This window comes from Phyllostomus hastatus, unplaced genomic scaffold (genome assembly GCF_019186645.2).
Source record: "Phyllostomus hastatus isolate PE091 unplaced genomic scaffold, TTU_PhHast_1.1 phas_scaffold_182, whole genome shotgun sequence".
Lineage (NCBI taxonomy): Eukaryota > Metazoa > Chordata > Mammalia > Chiroptera > Phyllostomidae > Phyllostomus > Phyllostomus hastatus.
Genome location: NW_025334013.1, coordinates 17,422,379 through 17,447,037, shown reverse-complemented (window position 1 = coordinate 17,447,037; position 24,659 = coordinate 17,422,379). Strand labels below are relative to the sequence as shown.

The window sequence follows — 24,659 nt, the reverse complement described above, 5'->3', positions numbered from 1 at the left end:
TTGAGTCAATATGAAGTTTTATTAACACACATTTGTCAAAGTCTGTACAAACCAAAACATTCCTATGTTTTAAAATGTCTGTTATTACAAACATACAAATAAACAAAAGGTGTTACCAAAAGTTAGCTACTCAATTTTATGGTAAAACGTTGTCATGATTTTTAAAAACCAAAATTGCAAGACTGAGGTTTCTTCTTTCCCTTTTGAGAACTTGTGGAAAGTTAGAAAAGGTGTGAATTTGCTTTATATTAAGTGCCAAAACCTTAAAAAAAGATTTAGTATAAAACTAAATATGTTTTTATAGTCACTTCATGTAACAGAATTTCTCAAAAGTCTTTAAAAAAACAAAAAAAATGACTTTTTTCACAATCTTTTCCCCACAGTCAGTGTATATGCATCTGAAAAATATTATCTGACAGTTTGTCTTTACCTAAAAGTTTCTCATTCAAAAAGTTATAAAACTATTTAGCACTGCCTTCTCCCTCGCCTGAAAGGAAAAATTACATCCCCTGCGAGAGTGATACAGAAACAACACGGCCCGTTGTTTCTCTTATCAGGAGGAAGCCACTCACTTCCACGGCTCTGCCCCGTTCCGTGCGTGGTTCCGCCTGCGAGAACGCTGTCACCACTGGTGTCTGCTTCTGGGAAAGGCCTAGCAAGTTAAACTTGCTGCTGCAATCCGGGGAGATGAGGTACAAAGGTACTCCACCCTCATGACTGCCTCTAAGTCAAGCACCCCCTTGCATGATGAATGACTGACTCCAAGGGAGTTGATTTTACTGTTTCATGGCACACTAAACATCTCTAACTTCTTTCACAAACATCACATAGAGGACCTGAGAGCATGACAAGAAACGCAGACTTATCCCCTCTCCTAGGAAAGTAAATTCATGTGCCCGCTTACCAGGTCAAGAAGGGAAAACAGGACATAAACAATTATGGCTCAAGCCAAGCTGCTTTTGAGAAGCACCTGTTTTCAATACATTTCTGTTCAAAGGGAGTGTACAGGCTGGGGTGGGAGGGGAGGAGTGGGGAGAAGGTACAGTGATACCATTTCTTTCAGTCAGACTCCGGGTCCATACTTGAATAGCTTATACTGACCTGGAAAATGCTTTGTAGTTCAAATATTATCCCATTTTGAATCTGCTCATGTAAAAAAAAGTTCTCTCACAATGGCCAAGTATGACAACTGATATAAGCAAGTAAGGGTTTTGGTTGTTTGTTTGCTTTTTTTTAAAGAAGTGGCAGTGTGAGACTTTAAAAGCTGTCACATGAAACAATCAGAAAGGGGTGCGAGAGGGAAATGTCCAGTACAACCTGGACAACCTTTCTCCCTGCCTTTACTTGTAAAGACAGGCTGTTCAGACTGCTGCTACCTCCCTAAGAATCTTCTCAAATGCTCTTCCAAGACATCCTCCAAAAGGCACTTAACTCCACACTTATGCATTGAATTATTTCACCTTAACAATCAGTTGTTAAGACTCCAAGGTAACAAGAAAGAAAAAAATTGATTCTTTTACTAAAAGCTAGAGTAGAACTTTTTTTTTTTAAAGAGGCATCACTTTTACAAGAAGAACAAGCTAGGCTACCATTATTCCTTTATCAAGAAAGTTTCTTTTTTAAAAAATAAATAAAACTCTGGCTATACATAGTACAAAGTTCATACATAATATACCTGGAAAAAAACCCAAGAGTATACCCTGAAGCAAAAGGTTTATTGGAGAGAGAAAGCCTCGTCCATTGTACCAAGTCTTAAGGTGGCAGTTTTCCAAAGTTCAGAGGGTGGCAGTGATATGAAATTAATGCCAAACTATTTGCTCATGGGTGTGGCAGGATGCAACGATGGACAAAACATCATTCTGCACGTGACACTGAGCAGTAACCACCACAAAAAAAGAGGAGGAAAAAGAGGGAGGAAAGAGTAGTTCCAAGAGAGAGACAGAGAGCTAGTAGTTCTGAGAGAAGGTGGGGGAAGGGGGAAGCGAGAGAGAGGACTGGGAGTGTGAAAGGGGGAGAGAAAAGGAGCTGGAAATCGCAAACATTCGAGCATGCAGTCACGACACGGCACAGACCAGGTGTTTCCATCCAGCCCACTGCAATCACACGAAGGATAACAGTAATAAAATAGAGATTTCTTAAGAAAGTTTGCAGTTCCCAAGTCTCCAACCCTAACCCAGAAATCCATGTGCTGTTACTGCTGTTACTGCTCCTTGCAGTCTCTCACGGAGAGGTGATAGCTCCTGATTTCTCCGACTTCTTGCTCTTGGACAAGGCAGCTGCTTGCTTCAGGAGCTCTCTGTTTTTGGCCTAAAAAACAATCAGCGCAAGGATGTTTCAGCAGGACAGAGTATGTTTTTCATGCAGATGCCAGGGCAGATGCAGCGGATCAGGAAGAGATGAACAAATTTTATTTTGTTTTGTTTCTATTTTTAAATATTTTTAAATTTTATTTGATTTTTTTCTTTTTAGAGAGAAAGAGAGAGGAAGGGGGAGAGAGAAAGAGAGCAAGACTGATTTGTTGTTCCACTTATTTATGCATTCATTGGTTGATTCTTGTATGTGCCCTGAACAAAGATTGAACCCACAACCTTGGGATATCGGCATGGCGCTCTAACGAACAGGGCTGTCCGACCAGGGCAGAGACGAGCAAATGTTAGAGAAATCAAAAGAAAGCCCTGTGGGTTCAGGGGAAAGAAGGTAGTATTTGCTGGAGGTTAATCATATACTCAGTCTCCTGGGAACCACTGCCACAAAAGGATGCTTTATCCATCACAAACCATGGAGTCCCCTAACGTGCTGGATAAACAGAATTTATGATTCATACAACTGGAATCATATCCAGTTTACCCAAAAATCAAAGAACCCTTTTATTAATTCCACTGTTTTTGAGGGGAAAAGATCAGAACACATCTAAGAGTGAAACAATAAAAGACATGTAAAAGGTGAATTAAAGCGATTTGTCAATACTTGAAGAAAAATGACCACTTAAAATATAATCAGCTAAACACACGAGTTACCACATAAAATAAGCAGTCACCTGCAATTGTTCTGTGACTTCTTTGTGGGTTTTCTCCATTTGGTTCATTTTGGCTCTCATCTGAGATTCTTGGTACTGAAAATCAGCCTTCAGCTCTGTGATCTGAGGGGAAAAAAGCAGAGTAACCTGAAGAAATTTCTGTACAATGAAAAATGTTTTGGTACCAGAGAGCTAAGTGGTCCCCCAAGTGAATGAAGTCCAGGACTCTCCTGAAGATCCATACGTAAATCAAAGCCAGGGAACTCCATATCCTGTTTTTTCCAAAGATTTCCTGGAAGGCACACAGGATCCTGAAGTAGTATTTTTGATACTTAACCACTAGCAGGTTAGAAAGATTTTATGTATACCTCTAAATACGCACCTCCAAATAAATCAGTGATTATAATGCACTCTGACCGCTGGTTTCAGAGGAGCCATGAGAATAAGAGCTGCTTCCATTTACTGAATTTTCACCCCGTTCTAAGCAAACTGACTAATTACTTCATTCAATATTATGATACTCCTGTGGAGGGTAATATTATTCCTCCCATTATATACGCGGAAAAAACAAGGCTTAGAAAGGGCTAAGTAACATGGCCAAGGTCATACATGTTCACAAGTGGCAGAGCTAGAACTCAAACCCCAGGCCTTCTTCTGTTAACTCTGCTATTCAAGGAGCAAAAGAAGACACACTTTGAGAAATGTGTGAGCCGAGTTTTGAGGTACAGGCAGCAACTGAAGCACGAAGGAAGGACAAGGGCACCCAAGCAAAGTGAACAGCAAAGGCACAGGCAGAAGGTGTGAGGTAACCAGGAGTTTGTTCTAATGACTGATGAGCATGGGGAATGGCAGCAGATGACACTGGAGACAGGCAGGACAGGAAGGAACCTAGAAGTGTGACCTTGATCCTGAAAGTTATAGGGAAAAGTCTATTTGTTTTTGCTGCTTTTAAAACCTTAACTTTGCAACACAGTAGAAATGAGTGTTTGTTTTGCCTCTATTTTGCAAAAATCCTTTTATGTGCCATTCTGATCTAGTCCATGAAGAAAATATACTTGGGTCCACTTTCATATGATAGTCATGTAGTAAAGTGGAAAGGATACTGGTCTCTTTATTTAAATTATGTATTTTTGTATGCTAATACAGTTGTCCCAATTTTCCCCCCTTTGCCTCCCTCCACCAAGCCCCACCCCCACTCCATCAGAATATGGGCCTCTTTCCATGAATCTCCACCTTACTGGAAGAAGAAAGCATAGAACAGTAGAAAGAATGATACAGTGCGACAGGTTTGAGTTTATTCCTTTGTTCTGCCATTTACTAGTTGTGTGAATTGGACATGTTATTTACTTTCTTTAGGTCTACTTCTTCTTCTATAAAATGAGGTGGAAATGAGATTGAAAAACTGCACCTGAAGGTTTTATGTCATAAATGTCTTTGTTAGCCACTGGAATGAATAATAGCATTCTAAACTTGGTAAAAGGCAACATACAGGCTCAGGGAAAAAACAGCTAGTTGTAGGGATTAGAATCCTAAGAAGAAAAATATTGGAGGCATTCTTTATCTATAAAACAATGATAATAATTCCTATCTCAAAGGAATTATTATGAGGATGAGTTAATACATATGAAGCACTCAGAATAGAGTTAGGCCCACAGTAAGCATCCGTCAGAAATTAGCTATTATTATTATCATCATTAAAATATTGCATTAAGGCAAAAATGAGATACTCTCTAAAAATGTGAAAATAAGAAATACCAGACATGAGCTCTGGCTGGTGTGGCTCAGTGGATTGAGCACAAACCTGTGACCTGAAAGGCTGCCGGTTAAATTCCTGGTCAGGGCAGATGCGTGGGTTGAGGGCCGGTCCCCAGTAGGGGGCGTGTGGGAGGCAACCCATTGCTGTCTCTCTCACACATCAATGTTTTTCTTCTTCTTTTTCTCCTTCCCTTCCCCTCTCTCTAAAAATAAATAAATAAAATCTTTAAAAAAGAAAAAGGAAAAAAGGAAATACAAGACATGAATCAGAACAAGGATATAAAAAGTCACCTTAGAGAGGAAGGATTACTTAGAATAGTAAGATTGTACTGAAGACATTAACGTGTTTAAAGAGTGAGTCCCTCAGGAGCGGAGCTGTCAGCAATAGAAGCAAAGTGACGCAAAAGCCACAAAGGAAGGCCTACCTGAACACTGTCCAGGGAGAAAGGAGACCTGGCCCACATATTTTGAGTTTTACTGTCCCACAGACATGATAGAGGCATCAGGTTCTCTTAGCCTGAGAGCATGAAAAATTCCAATTACATAACTACCTCCTTCTACCCTAACACCATGCTCATTCTGCACTTTCTGATGACAACCTTCTAAGGAAGCTCATGCTGAGAAAAATAGTACTCAGTTATGCGCCCCACTGTGAATGAAGAGGGAACACTGGAGTTTTATACAACATCTCTGTAAGCTTGGTTATCACGAATCGTCCCTGAGAAGTGTACGCTCCCTCCAAACGCAGAGAAAATCAACTTTCTAAACCCGCTGGGCTGAGGTGGATTCATTACAGTAATACCATGCCACACGTCCTCTTAGCAGACAGCAAGGCTCTCCCCAGGATACCCCAGCCTTGCCACTGGATCTCTCTCAAGCATCAATGATAAGTACCCAACAAACACCAGTTAAAGAGAGTTAGCACCATGCCCTATTCCACACAGCTTACCCTGACATTATTCTGACCCGAGAGGCATTAACTAAGCCATACCTTCTTCTCTTTCTCTAAAATCATTTGATCCTTTTGATGCAGCATCTTCTTCAGAGTGGCCACTTCTTCCTTCAGTTGGGCAATAATGACGAAGTGGTCAGTGCCTGGTGAGTCCAGAGCCAGGTCTGGGGAAAAGCTGAGTGAAAAAATGGAGACAAAAAAAATCAAAACTTGGATGGATAAACTTTTTTTTCCCTGAATTTTTGTAAGAGTTTATTTGAACCCTGGCTAGTGTGGCTTAGTGGACCGAGTGCCGGCCTGCAAACCAAAGGGTCCCTGGTTCAACTCCTGTAGGGGCACATGCCTGAGTTGTGGGCCAGATCCCCAGTTGGGGGCATGCCAGAGGCAACCACACATTGATGTTTCTCTCTTTCTCTCTGTCCTTCCCTTTCCCTCTCTCTAAAAATAAATAAATAACGGAAAGGAAAGGAAAGGAAAGGGAAAGGGAAAGGGAAAGGGAAAGGGAAAGGGAAAGGGAAAGGGAAAGGGAAAGGACTGGCTGGTTAAACGAGAGGATACGAATGAACTTTTTCCAGGTCTTCCAACACAGCCAGGGTCAGAAGTGAGCACCAGACAGAAGTGATGACTCTAAAGGCTGTGGGTCTTGGCTTAGGCCTTTACAAAGCAGGGCATTCAGAATGGTCCACTCTTTGAAATAATTTTTGCAGGTCATGGACCTGGCAGAGGTGATGGGACAATGTGTGCCATATCTACTTTCCTCAGATTGACCAGATTAGTTAAGTTGTTCAGAGAATAGTAAGGCTGACCATAAAGATAAACTTTATGGTTCCTTCTCCCATGTGATCTGAATATCTAAGTTAAGCATGGTAGAAGGAAGGTTCAATTCAAAGTTTAAAATCAATGATGCTAATTTTTACAAGGACAACTTGCATATAAACAAGCCTATATGCTTTTTATTTAAGCCTACATGCCAGTTGCTCCCGAAACCACCACTGGCTGGAAGGAGAACTGATTGAGAGGGATCTTCAGAATGGAAATGATCCCAAAGCTTTTAGGGGACAGTGTGTCAGGTGGCCTCACTTCAGGATGCTAGGGAAAGGAAAAAACAGTTGGGCTCATGGCTTTGCTGGGAAGCAACCCACTGTACCAACATGGATGGGATAATCTGGGTAGTAGGACAATGCAACTCACAAGAGGAAGCACTGCTGAGGAGAGAGGAAAAGAATAAAAATTTTCATTTAGACAGGCTTAAAAGGGAACAAAATCTTTAAATGCATCTCATTGTCTCCTGATCTAGCATCTGCATTGTGCTGTCTTTCTGCAGGTCAAGGAAGCACAGATCATCCCTTAGACAGAACACGCCTAACTACACCTTGTCTCTGCTCTGCCTCTCGAGTCTGACTTGTGGCCTGCCTGGAGGAGGCTACAGGCACAGGTCATAATGGAAAGCATCCCACTGTTGACTTCTTAGAATTAGTTTGGTGCAGTTATTTGTGGATTGCAGAATTTGACTGCTAATAAATCCAGTTATATGTCCCTGTCTTTTAATGACAAGATTTGATTTATGAACAAATATCAGTACTGCCAGTTTATAAGATATCAAGTGGCGAGCACAGTGACTCTGGGACTGACAACCACGCACTAGCACTAAGGCAACCCTGAAATGTATTCCCGTTTCAGGAACTGTGTACGCATTTCAGACGGAAGTGTGCACACACACTCCAGTTGGCTCACCTGTCTCCATTGGTTGTGATGGACTCAAACTTGGATTTTTTCTTTGGAATTTCATTTTGAATTGAAGACGTAGAAAGCGTTTTCTGGCTTTTAACAGCAAAAATAGAGAGACACACATTAGAAATCAAAGATTAATAAAACATCACAATAAAAGTGCCAAATAGAACCAATGAAATATTATAGCTTTTCTATGCAAGAGCTATTTATTCTTGATTATTAAAATCCACCAAGGTGTTGATTTTGTAGGTCCTGGATGCATGGGTGGCTTGTTTCCAGGGGCCTCCAAAACTCTCAGACTTAATGAAATAATACACCTGACTTTTTAACAACTACAAAACAGTCAATAAAACTTCAGTAAGAAGTATAATGTATCTTACAGTTCAAAAAGTAGTTTTACATTCAATGTTTCACATGCACCTTATAAAGCTGTGAGGTATATACAAGAGATTATTTCTACTTTGCAGAAACTGAGGCTCATTAATATTAACTGAGCCGCCCAGGGACATCCAGCTAGTTAAGAGTAAAGCTGGGACTAGACGCCAGGTTGACATATTTGAACTCCCAGCCAGGTTTTCCTTCACTGTGTCTCTGTGAATCCACTGGGATCTGGGTCCCACGACAACGCTAAAAGCCGGTGTTAGCCCTAATAAGTTCATCATCTAGAACCGGTCTGCAACCCATTCACCTTAACAGATGTCCAACTGCTAAGTTCAAGGATGCTTCAGACCCTTTCTTACTTGACATCTTTTCAACATTTGATACCACTGACCGTGCCATCCTTTTATCCCCCAACTTTGTTTGAACTTTATTGAAAATAATTGACAAATATAACTATATATATGTAAAGTGTATAATATGATGTTTTGAAATACATATACATTATGGAATGATTACCAAAATCAAGATAATCAACACATCCATAATCTCACTAGTTAACTTTTTTTTTAATAGAGAAAATGCTTAAGGTCTACGTTCCGCAACTTTCAGGTACACAAAATCATATTAATTATAGTCACTCTTCTGTACAGTAGATCCTCAGAACTTAACTCTTCTTACAACTCAAAGTTTGTACTTTTGACCTGCTCCAGGCCCTAGCAAACACCATTCTCTTCAGTTTCAATGAAATTAGTTTTTTAAAAAAGACTCCACATAAAAGTGAAACCACACAGTATTTGTCTTTCTCTTTTTTCCCTTAGCACGATGCCCTCCAGGTTCATCCATGCTCTCACAAATGGCGGAATTTCCTTCCTTTTTTGTGGCTGAATAATACTCCACAGTGTACACACCACATTTTCTTTACCCATTCGTCTGTTGAAGAACATTTAAGTTGTTTGCACGTCTTGGCTACTGTGTATAATGCTGCAGTGAACGTGGAAGTGCGAGTACCTCTGTGAGACGCTGACTTCATCCCTTTGGATATGGACGCAGAAGTGCTCGGTGGATCGTATGGTGGGTCTATTTCTAATTTTTGGAGGAACCACCATACTTTCTTCCACAATGGCTGTACCAATTTGCACTCTCACTAACAGTGTATAAGAGTTCCCTTTTCTCTATAACCAGGCCAACGTTTGTTATCTCTTGTATTTTTGATAATAACTATCCTAACAGGTATGATGGGGTGTGGTTTTGATTTGCACTTCCCTGACAAATTAGTGATATTCAGCACCTTTTCAAGTATGTACTGGCCATTTGTACGTCTTCTTTAGAAAAATGTCGGGCCCTGGCTGGCGTAGCTCAGTGGATTGAGCTCGGGCTGCGAACCAAAGTGTCACAGGTTCGATTCCCAGTCAGGGCACATGCCTAGGTTGCAGGCCACAGCCCCCAGCAACGGCACATTGATGTTTGCCTCTCTCTTTCTCCCTCCCTTCCCTCTCTAAAAATAAATAAATAAAATCTTAAAAAAAAAAAGAAAAAGAAAAAATGTCTATTTGGGTCCTTTGCCCGTTTCCGCCCCACCCCCACTGTACTTACTTTTTTTCCCCCTGCTATTGAACTGTATGAGTTCTTTATATATTTAGGATATTAATCCCTTATCACATATATGGTTCACAAATATTTATTCCATCCACCTTGAATGCTTCCAGAATTCTGTTCTCAGCCTGCGTTACACCAACAACCACCCATCACAGTGGCTGGCAACAGTATTCCTCAGATCACCTACATCAGAATCCTCTGGGATATTTACAAAACAATACAGATTCCTGGACTCTATCCTAGATCCTGCTAAGTTAAACTCTGAGGTAGGGCCGCAGGAATCTGCATTTTAAGTAGTCTCTATTCCCACTTAAGTATAACCAATGGCTCATATCTAAACTGCTTTTCTGAGTTCTAGGCTCAGCTCCCACTAAATAATTCTTTTTAATGCTTCAAACTCAACTTTTCAAAACTAATCTCTTCTCCCTTTCCTATATTCGCTGTAAGTTAAGGGTCTAGCCATCTGTCCAGATAAGACACCTGGGAATAATCCTTTCCTCACCCAGCTCCTGTCCATCTGCCTGTTCCTTCTCCCTCTGAAGCATCTTCCTGAATCTGCCTCTTTGATCTTCAGTGCCACTGCCTCAGTGAGGTTCTTGTATTAACATCACTTACGTGGACTTTACAAAAGAAAGCTTCTTAACTAGCACCCACACTCTTTTTCCTCCAGTGTATTCTCCACAATAATGAGGGTTCATTTTTTTTATTGACCCCATGATCAAGTTCATGCTCCTTACCAGATCTACAGAATCCCTTTTTCTCCCATTTCCCTGCTCCCAACCATAAGCTCCAGTAACATAGGAGGGTCTGCAATTCCCCAGAGTTCCATGTGGTCTCATGTCCTCCTTGTCTTTGCAGATGCTATTCCCTCAGCCCAGTTTGCCTCTGCCCATTCCTCAGCTGATGATTCCAACTCAGCCTCGGATGCAGCTCCAGCGCCAGCCAGCTCTTCCCTAAGCCTTCGTCATCTGACTTCCTAAGGCAGTTAATTATGACGGCCTCTCATGCCTGTATCTTGATGTTTCCACTGTGGAATTTGTTTCCATGCTTCCACAGAATCATACTGCAATGTTTGATTTCAGGTCTGCCTTCCCTACCAGACTGCATATTCTTGGTGAGCAGTATGATTCTTTGATTCATCTCTGCATTCCTAGCAAAGTCCCTGGCAGTACTTAATGTTTGCTATATGAATAAACAAAATCATAACAGTAATAATAACCAAGAGTAACTAAAATGTATTCCTATATGCCAGCTATAAAACTAATCACTATTCACGAACTGTAAGCAACTCTATGAGGTAATACTATTATTTCTCTCATTTTACAGATGAAAAACTTGCCCAAGATCCCATGCAGAGAACCTGGAAAAGCCAGGATTCAATCCACAGCCAGAACTCTTAACACTACCAGGAAAAACCTAGACCATCTATGAACCTCCTGGCCAAATAAATATACATAAAAAATCCTTATCTCTCACAAAATGAAATGCCCCATCTTCTAGGGAGATAACCCACGCTAAGGGTGAGGAGAATGTTACATGTGAAAGTGAAGTGGTAAGTACTACTAACTTTTCAGACATGATACAAACCAAGTCACGAAATTCTGACACCTTATGGAAGTGTCTCTGGCTCTTGGAAAATACATGAATTATAAAATATGACAAAGGAGATTCCTCCTATAGGCTAGTAACTAGAGAGGATAAATAGGAAAATTTATACAAAATGGTATCTTCCACAGCTGATTGTGTGAGCATTACATTGAACCTACCGGCACCTCTACTCCTACCTTACGCATCTGGGATTACCTGTTATAATGGCTACCGCTGCTCAGTCGGCTGTACTGCTCCTTCTCCTGGTGGCTGGCACGGGAAGAGCTGCTCAGATGCTTCCTCTGCTCTTTGGTCTTCTGAAGGACCCGTTTGTATGAAAGTGTGCAGAGCCAGCAGAGCAACTTCCCATCTACCTGGAAGATAAGGAGACAAAGATAAAGAAGACGGAACAAAGTACTGGGTACTACAGAACGTGACTGCAGGAAGCAAGAACCTCTGGACTAAGTCCCAGCTCTGCCACTTCCGAGCTGTGTGAACTTAGGAAAGTCACTTGAGCTCTCCCAAGTTCAATTTCTTCATTGGTAAAATAGGGGATAATAGTACCTATTCAGAGGGCTGTTGAATTTAGCGATATAATGTAGGTAAAGCATGGTGCCAGGCACATAAATCTTGTTTAATAAATATGAGTTACTAATTTTATGTATCTTTTTGTTTGTTTTTTCTTCAACTTAACAAACCCAGACCAGAGCAAAGTTTCCACAAGGATTTCAAGAGACACAAATATCTCCATTGTGTTCATTAAGTAAAGTTCAGCAGAGAGAAGATAGAAGATGAAATATTTGATGCACCAGGGTTGGGGGTTTGATACCCAGTCAGGGCACATACAGGAATCACCCAATGGGTGCATCAGTGGGTGGAACAATAAATCAATGTTTATTTCCCTTCCTCTCTCTCTAAAAATCAGTAATAAAAAATTTTTAAAAAGATTTTATTTATTTTTAGCGAGAGGGGAAGGGAGGGAGAAAGAGGAGAGAAATATCAATGTGTGGTTGCCTCTTACTCGCCCCCTACTGGGGACCTGTCCCACAACACAGGCATGTGCCCTGACTGGGAATCCATCTAGTGACCCTTTGACCGCAGGCCTGCACTCAATCCACTGAGCCACACTAGCGAGGCAAAAGAAAAAATTTTATGAAATATAAATTTATACTTCATAAAATTTTATGAAGTATAAATTTATACTTCAGTTTTAATACCTTATAAATGGGTAACAAAATGGTATGCTAGATATCTTTTCTCAGTCACAACGTCCCCAGAAAAAGACCAATGAGCAAGTAGTTTTCAGGACCCGGGGCCCCGTCGGTGGCCTACTGTGACACTCTGAATTACAAAAGTTACTCCCTTTGGGCAGAAGCAGATCTGCACCAGGGAGCAGGGCACAGGGCTAGGAAAGCGCAATGGGGCTTCCCAAATCCTCGGAAGCTGAGGCACCTCTGCGCAGCACCGACTGCAAACCTGTTTGTGGGGCAGCCTGGTGCAGGTGGCAGGGCCACAGAGCTGGCTGGAATGACACAGGGTAGGAAGGGAGTGTGATGATATTTTATGGAACTTTAATTTTCATGTCTTCTTTTGAAATTAGATCTTGTGCATCATCTTGAACATGGGTTGGCCACGCCTTCACTTATCTAAAGTATTTTTATCTTGTTAGCAAATTCCAGTTTGCACCCCACCCTCTAATCCATTAGCAAGCACAGCAGTCTGAATCTATCCCACTCCACCCAAGTAAAGCTCTTCCCCTAGCTCACAGCTGCAGGAGCCACCCAATGAGCTCCCTGATCCCGCTCTTAGGCTCTTATAAACCATTTTCACCCAGCTGGTGAAGACTTCTTAAATGTAAATCTGATTACATCTCTCCTCTCTTTAATCCGATGGTTTCTCATCCTATCTAGTATAAAATCTGAACTTTTTCCCTTGTCCTCTGTTTAAACTAGCCCCTACCTGCCCCTATAATCTCATTCCCTTTCTCTTCCCCTAGTTTACTCTACCTTCTGTTCTTCCCAAATGCCAAACTCACTTTTGCCTCAAGGACTTTTCATAGATGGGAGTTCCTCTTCCTGGAATCTTTGCCTTCCAGAAATACCAGGGCTATGTTCTCATCATTCCAGTTCCAGCTCCAATGTCACCTTCCTGGAGGTCCTCCTGAGTGCCCAATCCAAACTGGCCTCCCTAGTCACTCTCCACCATACACTCCATTTCTTTATAGCATTCATATATAAAATTTGTGTTAATTTCTTTCCTTGTTTATTTTCCCCCACTTCTCTCTCATACACATGAATATAAGCTCTGTGAGACTAAAGTCTTCCATTCAGTGCATTAATGTATTTCTAATACCTAGAATAGTGCCTGATACATGATAACATTTAATTATTTGTTAATGAACATATAAATGAATTTAGAAACCTAACTTCAATATGGTTCATTTCATGTTATGGGATATGGCCAGAAGGCCTGATTTTAAAACACTTTGGAAGACCTTGCTTAGTTACTAGCTTTCACTAAAGAAGGTTTGAAAACAAGGTAACTTCGCTAAAAGAGACAGCACTGAAAAAGAAAAATAGCACACCAAACCGCAGGGCACTTGATTTCAGATCTCTCCTTTAAAAATAGAATAAAAGTATAAAATTAGCCCTGGCTGGTGTGGCTCAGAGGATTGAGTACCGGCCTGTGAACTGAAAGGTTGCAGGTTCGATTCCCAGTCAGGACACATGTCTCGGTTGTGGGCCAGGTCCCCAGTTGGGGGTGTGTGAGAGGCAACCCATCAATGTTTCTCTCATACATGCATGTTTCTCTACCTCTCTTTCTTTCTCCCTTCCACTCTCTCTAGAAATAAATAAAATCTTTTAAAATGTATTTAAAATAATATAAAATTATCCTCTGGAAATTAAAGTATCATGAAGAAATCATCATAGATAACACCTATCGGGTACTTATCATGTACCAGATTCCTCTCCAAGGGCTTTCTACCTAACGACTCAACATTCATAGCAATGATCTGGTCTGATTAGCCTTATTTACAGATGAGGAAACTGAGGCAATGATGGAATAACTTGCCCAAAGCAAATTAAGTGACAGAACTAAGATTTCAACCCTTGCATTCTGAATCCAGACCACCCTCGCTCAGTCTCTAAGCTTAGCTCTCCTTAAGTTTACAAACATGTGACTCAGGATGCCTAAAAATACCCACACTCTTAAGGTAGGATTATAACTAAGAAAGTAAAAACTTAGTGAATTCTAGTATAATCCTAATAATAATAATAATAATAATAATAATAATAATAATAATGTCAATACCATTAACTGAGTTTTAGGCTCAAAATTAAGGATTTTATATATTTATCTCAATTAAGTCTCTCTATGTCCTTGTGAACTAGCAATTGTTATTCCCACTGGAGAAACGGTTAAATTGATGCGTGACAAGAGTAACTTGCCCAGATCATTCAGCTACCCGAGGTCTGAGGAACTGCAAAGTTTGTGCTTCAACTCTTATTATATGCTACTCCCTGATTACTAATACAGCATCTCCAGTATCTTTTTTTTTTTTTTCATAAGAGAAAGTTTATTTAGAAAGTCACAGAGGTAGAAGATGTGGGCTGCAGAAGAAATGGGCTCGGGAAACAAGTTACAGAGGCAAAAGAAGGGGCTCCTGGAGCTCAGGGGAGAGAGGTAAAGGTGATGCACCTGGGCGAAGGCCAGGGCGTGGGGGAGGACAGGGGGAGGGAGAGCTCCTCTCCAGTGTCTGGATCAGGAAGAGGTGCCCTGGTTGGCAGGCAGGAGTATTCTGGTCCCATTGAAAATTATTGAATTTGGTTACCAAGAGTCAGTTCTTGAGAGCCTAAGCATCTCTAAAAAGCACCTGAGCCACACCAGTCAGGGCAGAAAGTAGATCTTAAACGTTCTCATCACAGGAAAAAAAAATTAGGTAACTATGTATGGTGATGAATGTTAACTAGACTTACTGTGATTATTTCACAATACATACAAATTTCAAATCTTATGCTATATACCTGAAACTAATCTAATGTACATCAATTATACCTCAATTTAAAAACAAAAAGGTGGGGGTGTGCTGGGATAGGAGTAAAAGAGAGAAAACTGTACTTGAACAACAATTAAAATAAAAAAAGATAAATAAAAATAAAACAATCCATTTAGTCACTTTTTAAGAAACAGAAAATGAGTCCTGGCTGGTGTGGCTCTGTTGGACTGAGTGCTGGCCTGCAAACCGAAAGGTCACCTGTTCAATTCCCAATCAGGGCACCTGCCTGGGTTGCGGGCCAAGTCCCCAGTGGGGGGTAAGTGAGAGGCAACCACACATTGGTGTTTCTCTCCCTCTTTCTCCTTCCCTCCCCCCCTCTCTAAAAATAAATAAATAATATTAAAAAAAAGAAATAGAAAATGAGAACCATCTTTTTTTATCAATAAATAACAGTAAGCTGGAAGATATTTTTCAGATTAATATTTTGGTCATGTCAGATAAGACACCTAAAAAGGAAAGGAGATAGTTTTCAATAAAGTATGACTCTTATCCACGTAAACTCTATCTGCCCCGACCAGTGTGGCTCAATTAGTTGGGTGTCATCCCATAAAGCGAAAGTCACTGGTTTGATTCCCAGTCAGGGCACACACCTAGTTTGCGGGCTCGGTCCCAGGTTGGGGCACATGCAAGAGACAACCAATTGATATTTCTCTCTCACACTGATGTTTCTCTCCTTCTCTTTTTCCCTCCCTTCCCCTCTCTCTAAAAATAAATACGTAAAATCTTTTTTAAAAAAAGATAATTTCTCATAATGTTAAAGCTATGAAAATAATAAAACAGGGTAATATGATAAAGAGGACTGAGGGAGTTAGGAAAAGATAATAGTAAGGAGGTGGCATCTTGAGCTGAGACATGACACGAAACACCACTTAAGACACTCAAGGAAGAAGTATTGGGCACAAGGACAGCCAGTGCAAAGGTGGAAACGAGGCTGACGTGCCGGAGGGACTGAAAGATGGCCAGTGTGGCTGGAACAAGGAAAGAGGCGGAAAGGGTGATGGCGAATGAGACTGGGAGTCAGGTCTGGGCTTTGGAGGCCATGAAAGGAGTTCGGGTTTTATTCTCAGTGCGACTGGAACTCACTGGCTGGCTTTAAACAGACAAAAATCTAAACCATTTTGATGCCACCAGGATATCATCATTTCACATACAGCTTCCCTCCACGTCACCTTCTTGTGATCTTTAACTTCAACAGATAGAAACATTTACAGAGCCAGACAATAAAACCAGTGGGGAGTACAACTCTCTTGGCTGAGTCCCAGTCTCTCCTTTACAGAGTTCTGTAGAATTCCGCCAATCACCACTTCACTCATGTGGGATGCTGATCACTGTAATTCAGCTTCTCAAGAAATACTAACCCATGAGATATTAGATGTAAGGGTCCACATTTGATAGTGAAGAAAACAAAGGCGGAATATGTCCTTCAAGGTCAATAACAGAAGTAGGAGTAGAAGTAAGAAAATCTCTGTTACAGGTCTTTTTTTAAAAGGGTTTTACATATTTTTAGAGAAAAAAAGAAAGGAGAAAGAGAGGGAGAGAAACATCAATGTGTGGTTGCCTCTTATACGCCCCCTATTAGGGACCTGGCCTACAGCCCAGGCGCATCCTCTGACTGGGAATCAAACCAGCGACCCTTTGGTTTGCAGGCCCATGGTCAATCCGCTGAGCCACACCAGCCAGTGCCGTGTCTTTTTTTTGTTGTTGAATTTATTGGGATGACATTGTTTAATAAAATTATATAGGTTTCAGGTATACAATTATATAATACATCATCTATGTTTTTTTAAAATTCATTAATTTGAGAGAGAGAGAGACAGAAACATTGATTTGTTATTCCACTTATCAATGCACTCATTGGTTGCTTCATCTGTGTGCCCTGACTGGGGACCAAATCCGAAATGTTGGTGCATCAGGACAACACTCCAACCAACTGAGCCACCCTGCCAGGGGGTGATATGTCTTTTTGACAAAACTGGCCCACCTTATTTTCTCTGAAAGAAAAAAAAATCAAGAAAAACACAGAAATGTACCTTCTTTCTGTCGTCTTTCCTGTCGAACGCACATTGCTGCTTGCACTGTTCACAAGAGTACGGTGGGCCGTACTTCTTCTCTGAGTTTGTGCAGCGCTGGCATTTGTTGCCGATAAAGGCTGCAATGATATTGCAGTACTGACAAGGTTTGGGCTTAAAGAGAAAAAAGGTCAAGTAAGTATATTAAAAGACACCAATTCCTTTTTTACAGCAATGATTCCTATTACATAGTCCATGAGTCGTGGTAAAAATGTATTCCCAACTCTACAAATTTCCTTTCACACTGACTGATCAAGTGAAGCCCAATCTCTAACACTATGTAAAGTGTTTTTATGCAGAGGGCTATTGATTATAAAATAAATAAATGAACAAATAACAAAAACCCGTTATATAGATGCTGGGACTTCTATGAGAAATTTCATAGAACCAGCTCTTTGGAGAAACCAGCAAATGATTGAAACTTCTGGAAAAGGGCTCTTTGCCATTATCATTATAGAAACAGGTTGGGAGAAATGCCTATAACAACATGTATTAGGGTACCTCCTGAACCCTAATACTGAGAGAAAAAAAAAATCATTCATCGAAATGAACAGTCTACTGCTATCAAACAAAGAGGTCAAGGCATAGGACCCATCTGTCCCCTCCTCTCTCCACACTAGTTACCGAAGCCTCTCAGGAAAATTATAATCACAGTCCTGATACAGTGACTATAAACACAGAACTCCTCAATACTGAGAATTAGCTGAGTTTGCATTTTTATGATAAAGTATTTACACACATCTAGTTATTCTAATAAAAATATGGTAATCACATTAACAGTCCACAGAATGTAAAGTTCCGAGAGACCTGAGCACTCACTGTTAGGTACAGAGAAATCTACTTACCGTTCCATACAACTGCACATTCTGAGCACATTTCTTGCATATTGTACTGGTTTTACTGCAAAGGAAGAGAGAGACACAAGGCTTCTGTAAGAAAAAAGTTGTTTTACTTGGAACATCTGAACACTGATTCCTCCTTAAACCCAAAGAATAGGGTTATTGCTAAGTGCCAAGGTGAAATACAGCCTGGATACTTGGTTAACTGAAGGTTGACTATCTGGCCAATAACTCTTTTAATTATTATTATTTTTTTAAGATTTCATTTATTCATATTTAGAGAGGGGAAGGGAGAGAGAAATACACCCCCCCCCCCCCAACCAGGGACCAGGCCCACAACCCAGGCATGTGCCCTGACTGGGAATGAAACTGGTGACCCTTTGGTTCATAGGCCAGCCACTCAATCCACTGAGCAACACCAGCCAGGTCTCTTTTAATTATTTTGTAGTTATTAATTTTATTAGCTCAGATAAAATAAGGCTTTAGTTTAGAATAGTGAGTTATTTCTGCCCTGGACGGTGTAGCTCAGTTAGTTGGACATCGTCCTGCAAAGCAAAAGGTCGCCGATTTGATTCCTGGTCAGGGCACATGCCTGGGTTGCAGGTTCAGTCCCTGGTCAAGGTGAGTACAAGAGGCAACCAATTGATGTTTCTCTCTCACACTGATGTTCCTCTCCCTTTCTCCTTTTCTCCCTCTCTTCCCCTCTCTCTAAAAATAAATAAAATCTTTAAAAAAATAAACTCTTACAAATAAATTAAAAAAAATAGTGAGTTATTTCTGATTATGACATCTCCAAGTATCACTATGTAAAATGATCAGATATGGAGAGAACCCTGAAAAGAATATTATGTTAGACTGAACTAAACTAGCAGAAAAGAAATTAATTCTCCTCAGTTCAGATGAATAGCTGAGAGTTTGAGGTTAAGGTTAAATATATGTGTTTAGAGTATGAACTCAGAGATTGAATCCACGTTGACCTTTCTCCATCTATGCTCACCTCTACATGTAAAAGAACATAAAAATCACAGATGTGAGGATATACATGTTATGACCAAATATTTGTCAATATTTCCAGTTCCTCTAAGTGCCAAGGAGTGACCAAAATAAAAATGTCTTTTGCCAGAAGTCATAATATTACCTAAATGCCTGAACTGATAAATAGCTGTGGGGAAAAGTGTCACATTCAACTAAAGCCTAACCCTTCACAACGGGAGGTACCCACAAGTGCTTGATGTACAAGGACAGTTTAAGCAATATTCTGGAGAGAAAAATAAAATCATACAAAAAATCCAGCCTATTCACAATGTTATGATTATTTTACCATACAATTCCTATGAAAGTGAACATAAAGTTAAAACAGACAAAAGAAAAACCTTAAAGTAAAAAACATTTAAATTAAAATGGGATGCTCAAACAACATATTTTCCAGGGCAACTTTCTGCCACTTTAAAAAGCCAGTACAAGAAGTGAATGAAGTACATTGAGAGAGCTCTAGAAAGAGGATTAGCATCAGTGATTCTATGATACCGAACATTTTGGTGTACACTTCGATTTATTATTAAAGGGGCAGGATATATATCAATACACACAAATGTTTTGACATCCTAAAAAACATGGAAAATAAAACTGTTTCCATGATCCATCTCAAATTATTTGTATGTATGGTGTAAATTAAGGATCAAACTTCATATTTCACTCCACACACAAAAATTAAAAATGGATGGATCCTAAACCTAAATATAAAAGCTATAAGTATAGCTTCTAGAGTATTCTGTGTGTTTCCATGTGTGAGCTACCAAACAGACCCCACCATGCTTAAGGCACTACCACTTACAGGTGCAGTTCCACAAAAGTTGAACTTACCGTATCCATAAACCACTCATTACATCAAAAGCCCCCCTTCCCAAAGATGTGTGTTCACTCACACCTAAGCGTTTTTCATACTCTTTTAAAATATATTTTATTGATTATGCTATTACAGTTGTCCCATTTCCCTTCACTGCCCTCCACCCTGTACACCCTCTCCCACCCACATCCCCCCCTTTAGTTCATGCCCATATGTCATACTTATAAGTTCTTTAGCTTCTACATTTCTCATACTATTCTTACTCTCCCCCTGTCTATTTTCTACCTACAATCTATGCTACTTATTCTCTGTACCTTTTCCCCCTCTCTCCTCCTCCCACTCCCCTGTTACTAACCCTCCATGTGATCTCCATTTCTGTGGTTCTGTTCCTGTTCTAGTTGTTTGCTTAGTTTCTTTTGGTTTTGTTTTAGGTGTGGTTGTTAATAATTGTGAGTTTGCTGTCCTTTTACTATACATGGTTTTTTTTAATCTCCTTTTCTTAGATAAGTCCCTTTAACGTTTCATAAAATAAGGGCTTGGTGATGATGAACTCCTTTAACTTGACCTTATCTGAGAAACACTTTATCTGCCCTTCCATTCTAAATGAAAGCTTTGCTGGGTAGAGCAATCTTGGTTGTAGGTCCTTGTCTTTCCTGACTCGGAATACTTCTTTCCAGCCCCTTCTTGCCTGTAAGGTCTCTTTTGAGAAATCAGCTGACAGTCTGATGAGAACTCCTTTGTACATTACTGTCCCCTTATCTCTTGCTGCTTCTAGGATTCTCTCCTTCATTTTTACCTTGGCTAATGTAATTATGATGTGCCTTGGTGTGTTTCTTTTTTTTTTTTTCTTAAAGATTTTATTTGTTTATTTTTAGAGGGGAAGGGAGGGAGATAGAGAGAGAGAGAGAAACATCAATGTGCGGTTGCTGGGGGTTATAGCCTGCAACCCAGGCATGTACCCTGGCTGGGAATCGAACCTGGGACACTTTGGTTCCCAGTCCGCACTCAATCCACTGAGCTACGCCAGCCAGGTTCTTCTTGAGTCCAACTTCTTTGGGACTCTCTGAGCTTCCTGGACTTCCTGGAAGTCTATTTCCTTTGGGGAAGTTCTCCTTTATTATTTGTTCAAATACGTTTTCAATCTGTTGCTCTTCCTCTTCCCCTTCTGGTACCCCTATAATTTGGATGTTGGAACGTTTAAAGATGTCCTGGAGATTCCTAAGCTTCTTGTTTTTTTGAATTCTTATTTCTCCATTCTTTCCTGTTTGGTGGTTTCTTTCTTCCTTCTGGTCCACTCTATTGTTTTGAGTCCCGTTTCCTTCCCATCACTATTGGTTCCCTATGCATTTTCCTTCATTTCTTTTATCATAACCTGCATTTGTTCATCTAATTTGCAACCAAAATCAACTAATTCTGTGAGCTTCCTGATCACCAGTGTTTTTGAACTATGCATCTGATAGGTTGGCTATCTCTCGGTTGCTTAAAAGGATGAGTACTGGGGCACTGATTTGTTCTTCTGTTTGAGCCATCTCGCTCTTTTTTTTTTTTTTTTTTTTTGGTCTGGTCGCTTCTGTTACGGTGAGGGGCGGAGCCTTACGTGTTCACTGGGGCTGGGCACCCCAGTCGCTAGATTGTGAGGTTGTATGTGAGGGCGGGGTCAAGAGGGAACAATGACGGTAGCTCCGTCTCTGTGGGACCTCAGTCCCTTCCCTGGGATCCTGGGTTGCGCGCTCTGCCTTGCTCCACAATCGCGGCCTCACTGGGTCTGCCAGCTGCCGCTTGCGTACTCAGGGTCCACCCGCTGCGATCTTGTGCTCCCCAGATGCCTTACACGCTCCCGGTTGCCTTAGGCGCCCAACTCTCCCTGCTCTCTGCGCCCGGCTGCTCGTCTCCGCCCCTCCTACCGGTCTGGATGAATGGGTCTATTTCAACTTCTTGGTTGTCTGACTTCCATTCAGATAAATTTTCTGTCAGATTTGGATGTTATTCTGCCTCTAAATTGTTGTTGTTCCAATCTTGGTTGTGCATGGAGGTACGGTGTATCCACCTATGCCTCTATCTTGGCCAGAAGTTTCATTTTTCATACTCTTTAAAATGAGATTCACACAAGGCAAGTGTAAAAACAAATGAGTTTTAAACATGATCAAGGCTAACAAGTCCTTTATCAGGATTGTCGCATTTCCAAAAGTATTTTCTTCTGGCTTATAAATTCTTCAAACTCTGTATATAAACACACTGCAACGTGAAGCTCGTGTGTTACTCTCATTGCTGAGTGCCATGCAGATCATAACCACAATATAAATTGATCAAGGATCTGAAGAAAAGTTAACTTAAAAAATGTAAGCCATCAATGCATAACTAGGAAACATGTGTTTTGTACCCATTGATGTGTGAAAATAAAAAACTGCAGAATCTGCAGAAAATGCAATTGACTGCAGATCTGTACATTGAAATGCCACTGATTACAGATTTTAAGGGGAAAAAGCCTGTTAACATATTTCATGGAGGACAAAAACTGTACCTCTCCTGCTGGTACTCAGTCCTACAGTAGGTGCACTTCACAACAGGGTGTGCAATCCGACATTCCTGAAATGAAAGGGGGATATCATTTTAAAAGGCAGTCAGAGATGGAAACGGTCTTCAGTACTCAATAGACCTGGGTACTACTGGCCACTGTGCTTGAGTCACTTGAACTTTTTGGACTTTAGTTTTTTCCTCTAAGATATTGGTATCACTGCCCTGCATTGATGTAGGAGATAAAACAGAATTTATATGGAATTACTCTGTAGTCACTTATTATAAAACAAAGATATGCACGAATAGGCTTTAGACAGGAATGGGAGTCAAAAGCCCTGGATTCTAATCCAGTTCTGCCTCTGCCACTGTGCGATTTTTGAGCAGGTTCACTTACGAAATGAAATTGCTGGGTTAAAATTATTATTGCTTTTTTATATATACATAACTTCCTTTAACTATATATATATATTATATATTATATATATTATATATACCGTAATTTAATATTTTAAGGCCGGCTTGGTGACTTTTAACTGTCGCCTCACACAGCTCTTCTATGCACTTAAATCGACAAAGCCAGATAAAGCAACTTAAACGAAAAAGAGAACTTGGATCTTCAGGGGTAAAAACTGACCAACAGTTGGTTAGGATGGGGACCGAAGGTCACCAACTGGATGTTGAAAAATCATCCTTTTGCTTCGAGCGCTTGACTGTGCGCCTTTTCTAAAAAGCCTCTCCACCTCCGACTCTGAGGCTGGCTGAAAAGTGTCAGTGAAGCGACAGAGTTCGAGACGCTCCTCTCAGGCAGCACCCAACTCTGGAGTTCAGTCCCAGGCAGGGCAAGGGGTCCCTCAGTCTGCAACCAGACATACCCCGGCGGCGGGGAAGCCAGCTAGCTCAAGAAAAAGGATCTCCAGCGCGGCTGGTTGAAGCCAAACGGGGGGCCCGCTGTTCCCTCCCCCGACTGCACAGGGTCCGAGAACAATCCCTCGCGGTTGCTAAGCAGCCGGACACGCCAGCCCAGCCAAGGGGCCCGGGATCGAGTCCGGGACTCCCCCACTTGCCCCACCAGCTCCCTGCGGGGCGGGCGCGGCTCCTCAGCTAGGCGGGCCAGCCACGCCCTGCCCAGGGGACCCCGCCGGGCGTCCCCGCAGAACGTCGGACTCCGGGCCGCGCCTCCAGCGTCCCAGTTCCCGGCCGCCGCCCCAGCCCGCGCACCTTGCACAGCTGCTGCCCCTGAGACAGCGCCTCGAAGGGGAAGCGCTGATGGCACTTGGTGCAGGCGTAGAGCGCCGCCATGTCCGGCCCGGGCCGTGCTCGCCGCCCCGCCGGCTCAGCCCGCCGCTTTATCTGACAGTCTGAAGCGCAACCTGGCAGAGGCGGCGGCGGCGGCAGCGGCGGCGGCAGGTTGCGGGCTGCGGTAGGCGGGAGGGCGGGCGGGTGCGGCTGGACCAGGGCGGGCGCGGCGGCGCTGAGCACCCGTTCACTGGTCATCTCAACGTCCATCAAGCAGGAAGAGGCGGAACACGGAGCTCCTAAGGACTCTGATTCGGTCTGGCTGGTGTACGCCACTCATGACGCGCGAGGCCTCGGTTATGTAAAGCGCAGTCACGCGGGGGCGCTGCTGGGAGGGGACGGTCTTCTGCTTCGACCTCGGAAGCGGCCAGACTCCTCCCACTTAGTTCTTTGTTCCCGCCCTCGTTCCTCCTCTTCCAGGCCGCGGTGGCCTCCGCGCCTCTCGCGATACCTCCGTGGAGTTGTGATGCTTTAATTTCCGTGGGGAGCTGGAGGGGTGCAGTTGAGTCTAGTGCACGACATTGTGGAAGTAGAATTTGGGGACCACTCGGAGCTTGAAGAGGGTGGAGAGCTTGAGAGAACCCCTCCATCATCGAGGCAGGAGGCTCCCGGACAGCTCTCTTGCATGAGAGGCAACTTAAGAGAGATGCCCTCTGTCTGAGACCCTTAAAAAAGGGGGAACTCTTGCCCTGGCTGGTGTGACTCAGTGGGTTGAGCGCCAGACTGCAAGCCAAAGGGTCGTCAGTTCGATTCCCAGTCAGGGCACATGCCTGGGTTGTGGGCCAGGTCTCCAGTGGGAAGCACTCAAGTGGCAACCACATGTTGATGTTTCTCTCCCTCTCTTTCTTCCTCCCTTCCCCTATAAATAAAACCTCTCAAATCTCTCTCTAAAAAAGGGGGGGGTTTCTCTAGAGTCTAGGGTCATTGACCTCCAGAAAGAAAGGAAAGGAGGAAATCCCAGAGAGAGAGAGAACCCCTATATTGGAGAAGAGGGATGCTAGAGTGGTAACAGCCCTC

General features: G+C 42.0%; 1 protein-coding gene across 1 annotated transcript; it reads right to left on the bottom strand.

Moving 5' to 3' along the window:
* Positions 1–23,768, bottom strand: FAM76A (family with sequence similarity 76 member A). Its single transcript, XM_045859775.1, has 9 exons — positions 23,565–23,768; positions 22,351–22,415; positions 17,990–18,044; positions 17,106–17,258; positions 11,235–11,392; positions 7,458–7,544; positions 5,763–5,898; positions 3,038–3,139; positions 1–2,307 (listed from the first exon to the last, which is right to left on the bottom strand). The coding sequence occupies exons 1-9, from the start codon at positions 23,643–23,645 to the stop codon at positions 2,221–2,223; spliced, it is 924 nt and encodes a 307-aa protein (XP_045715731.1). The 5' UTR covers positions 23,646–23,768; the 3' UTR covers positions 1–2,220.
* Positions 23,769–24,659: the final 891 nt, after the last annotated feature.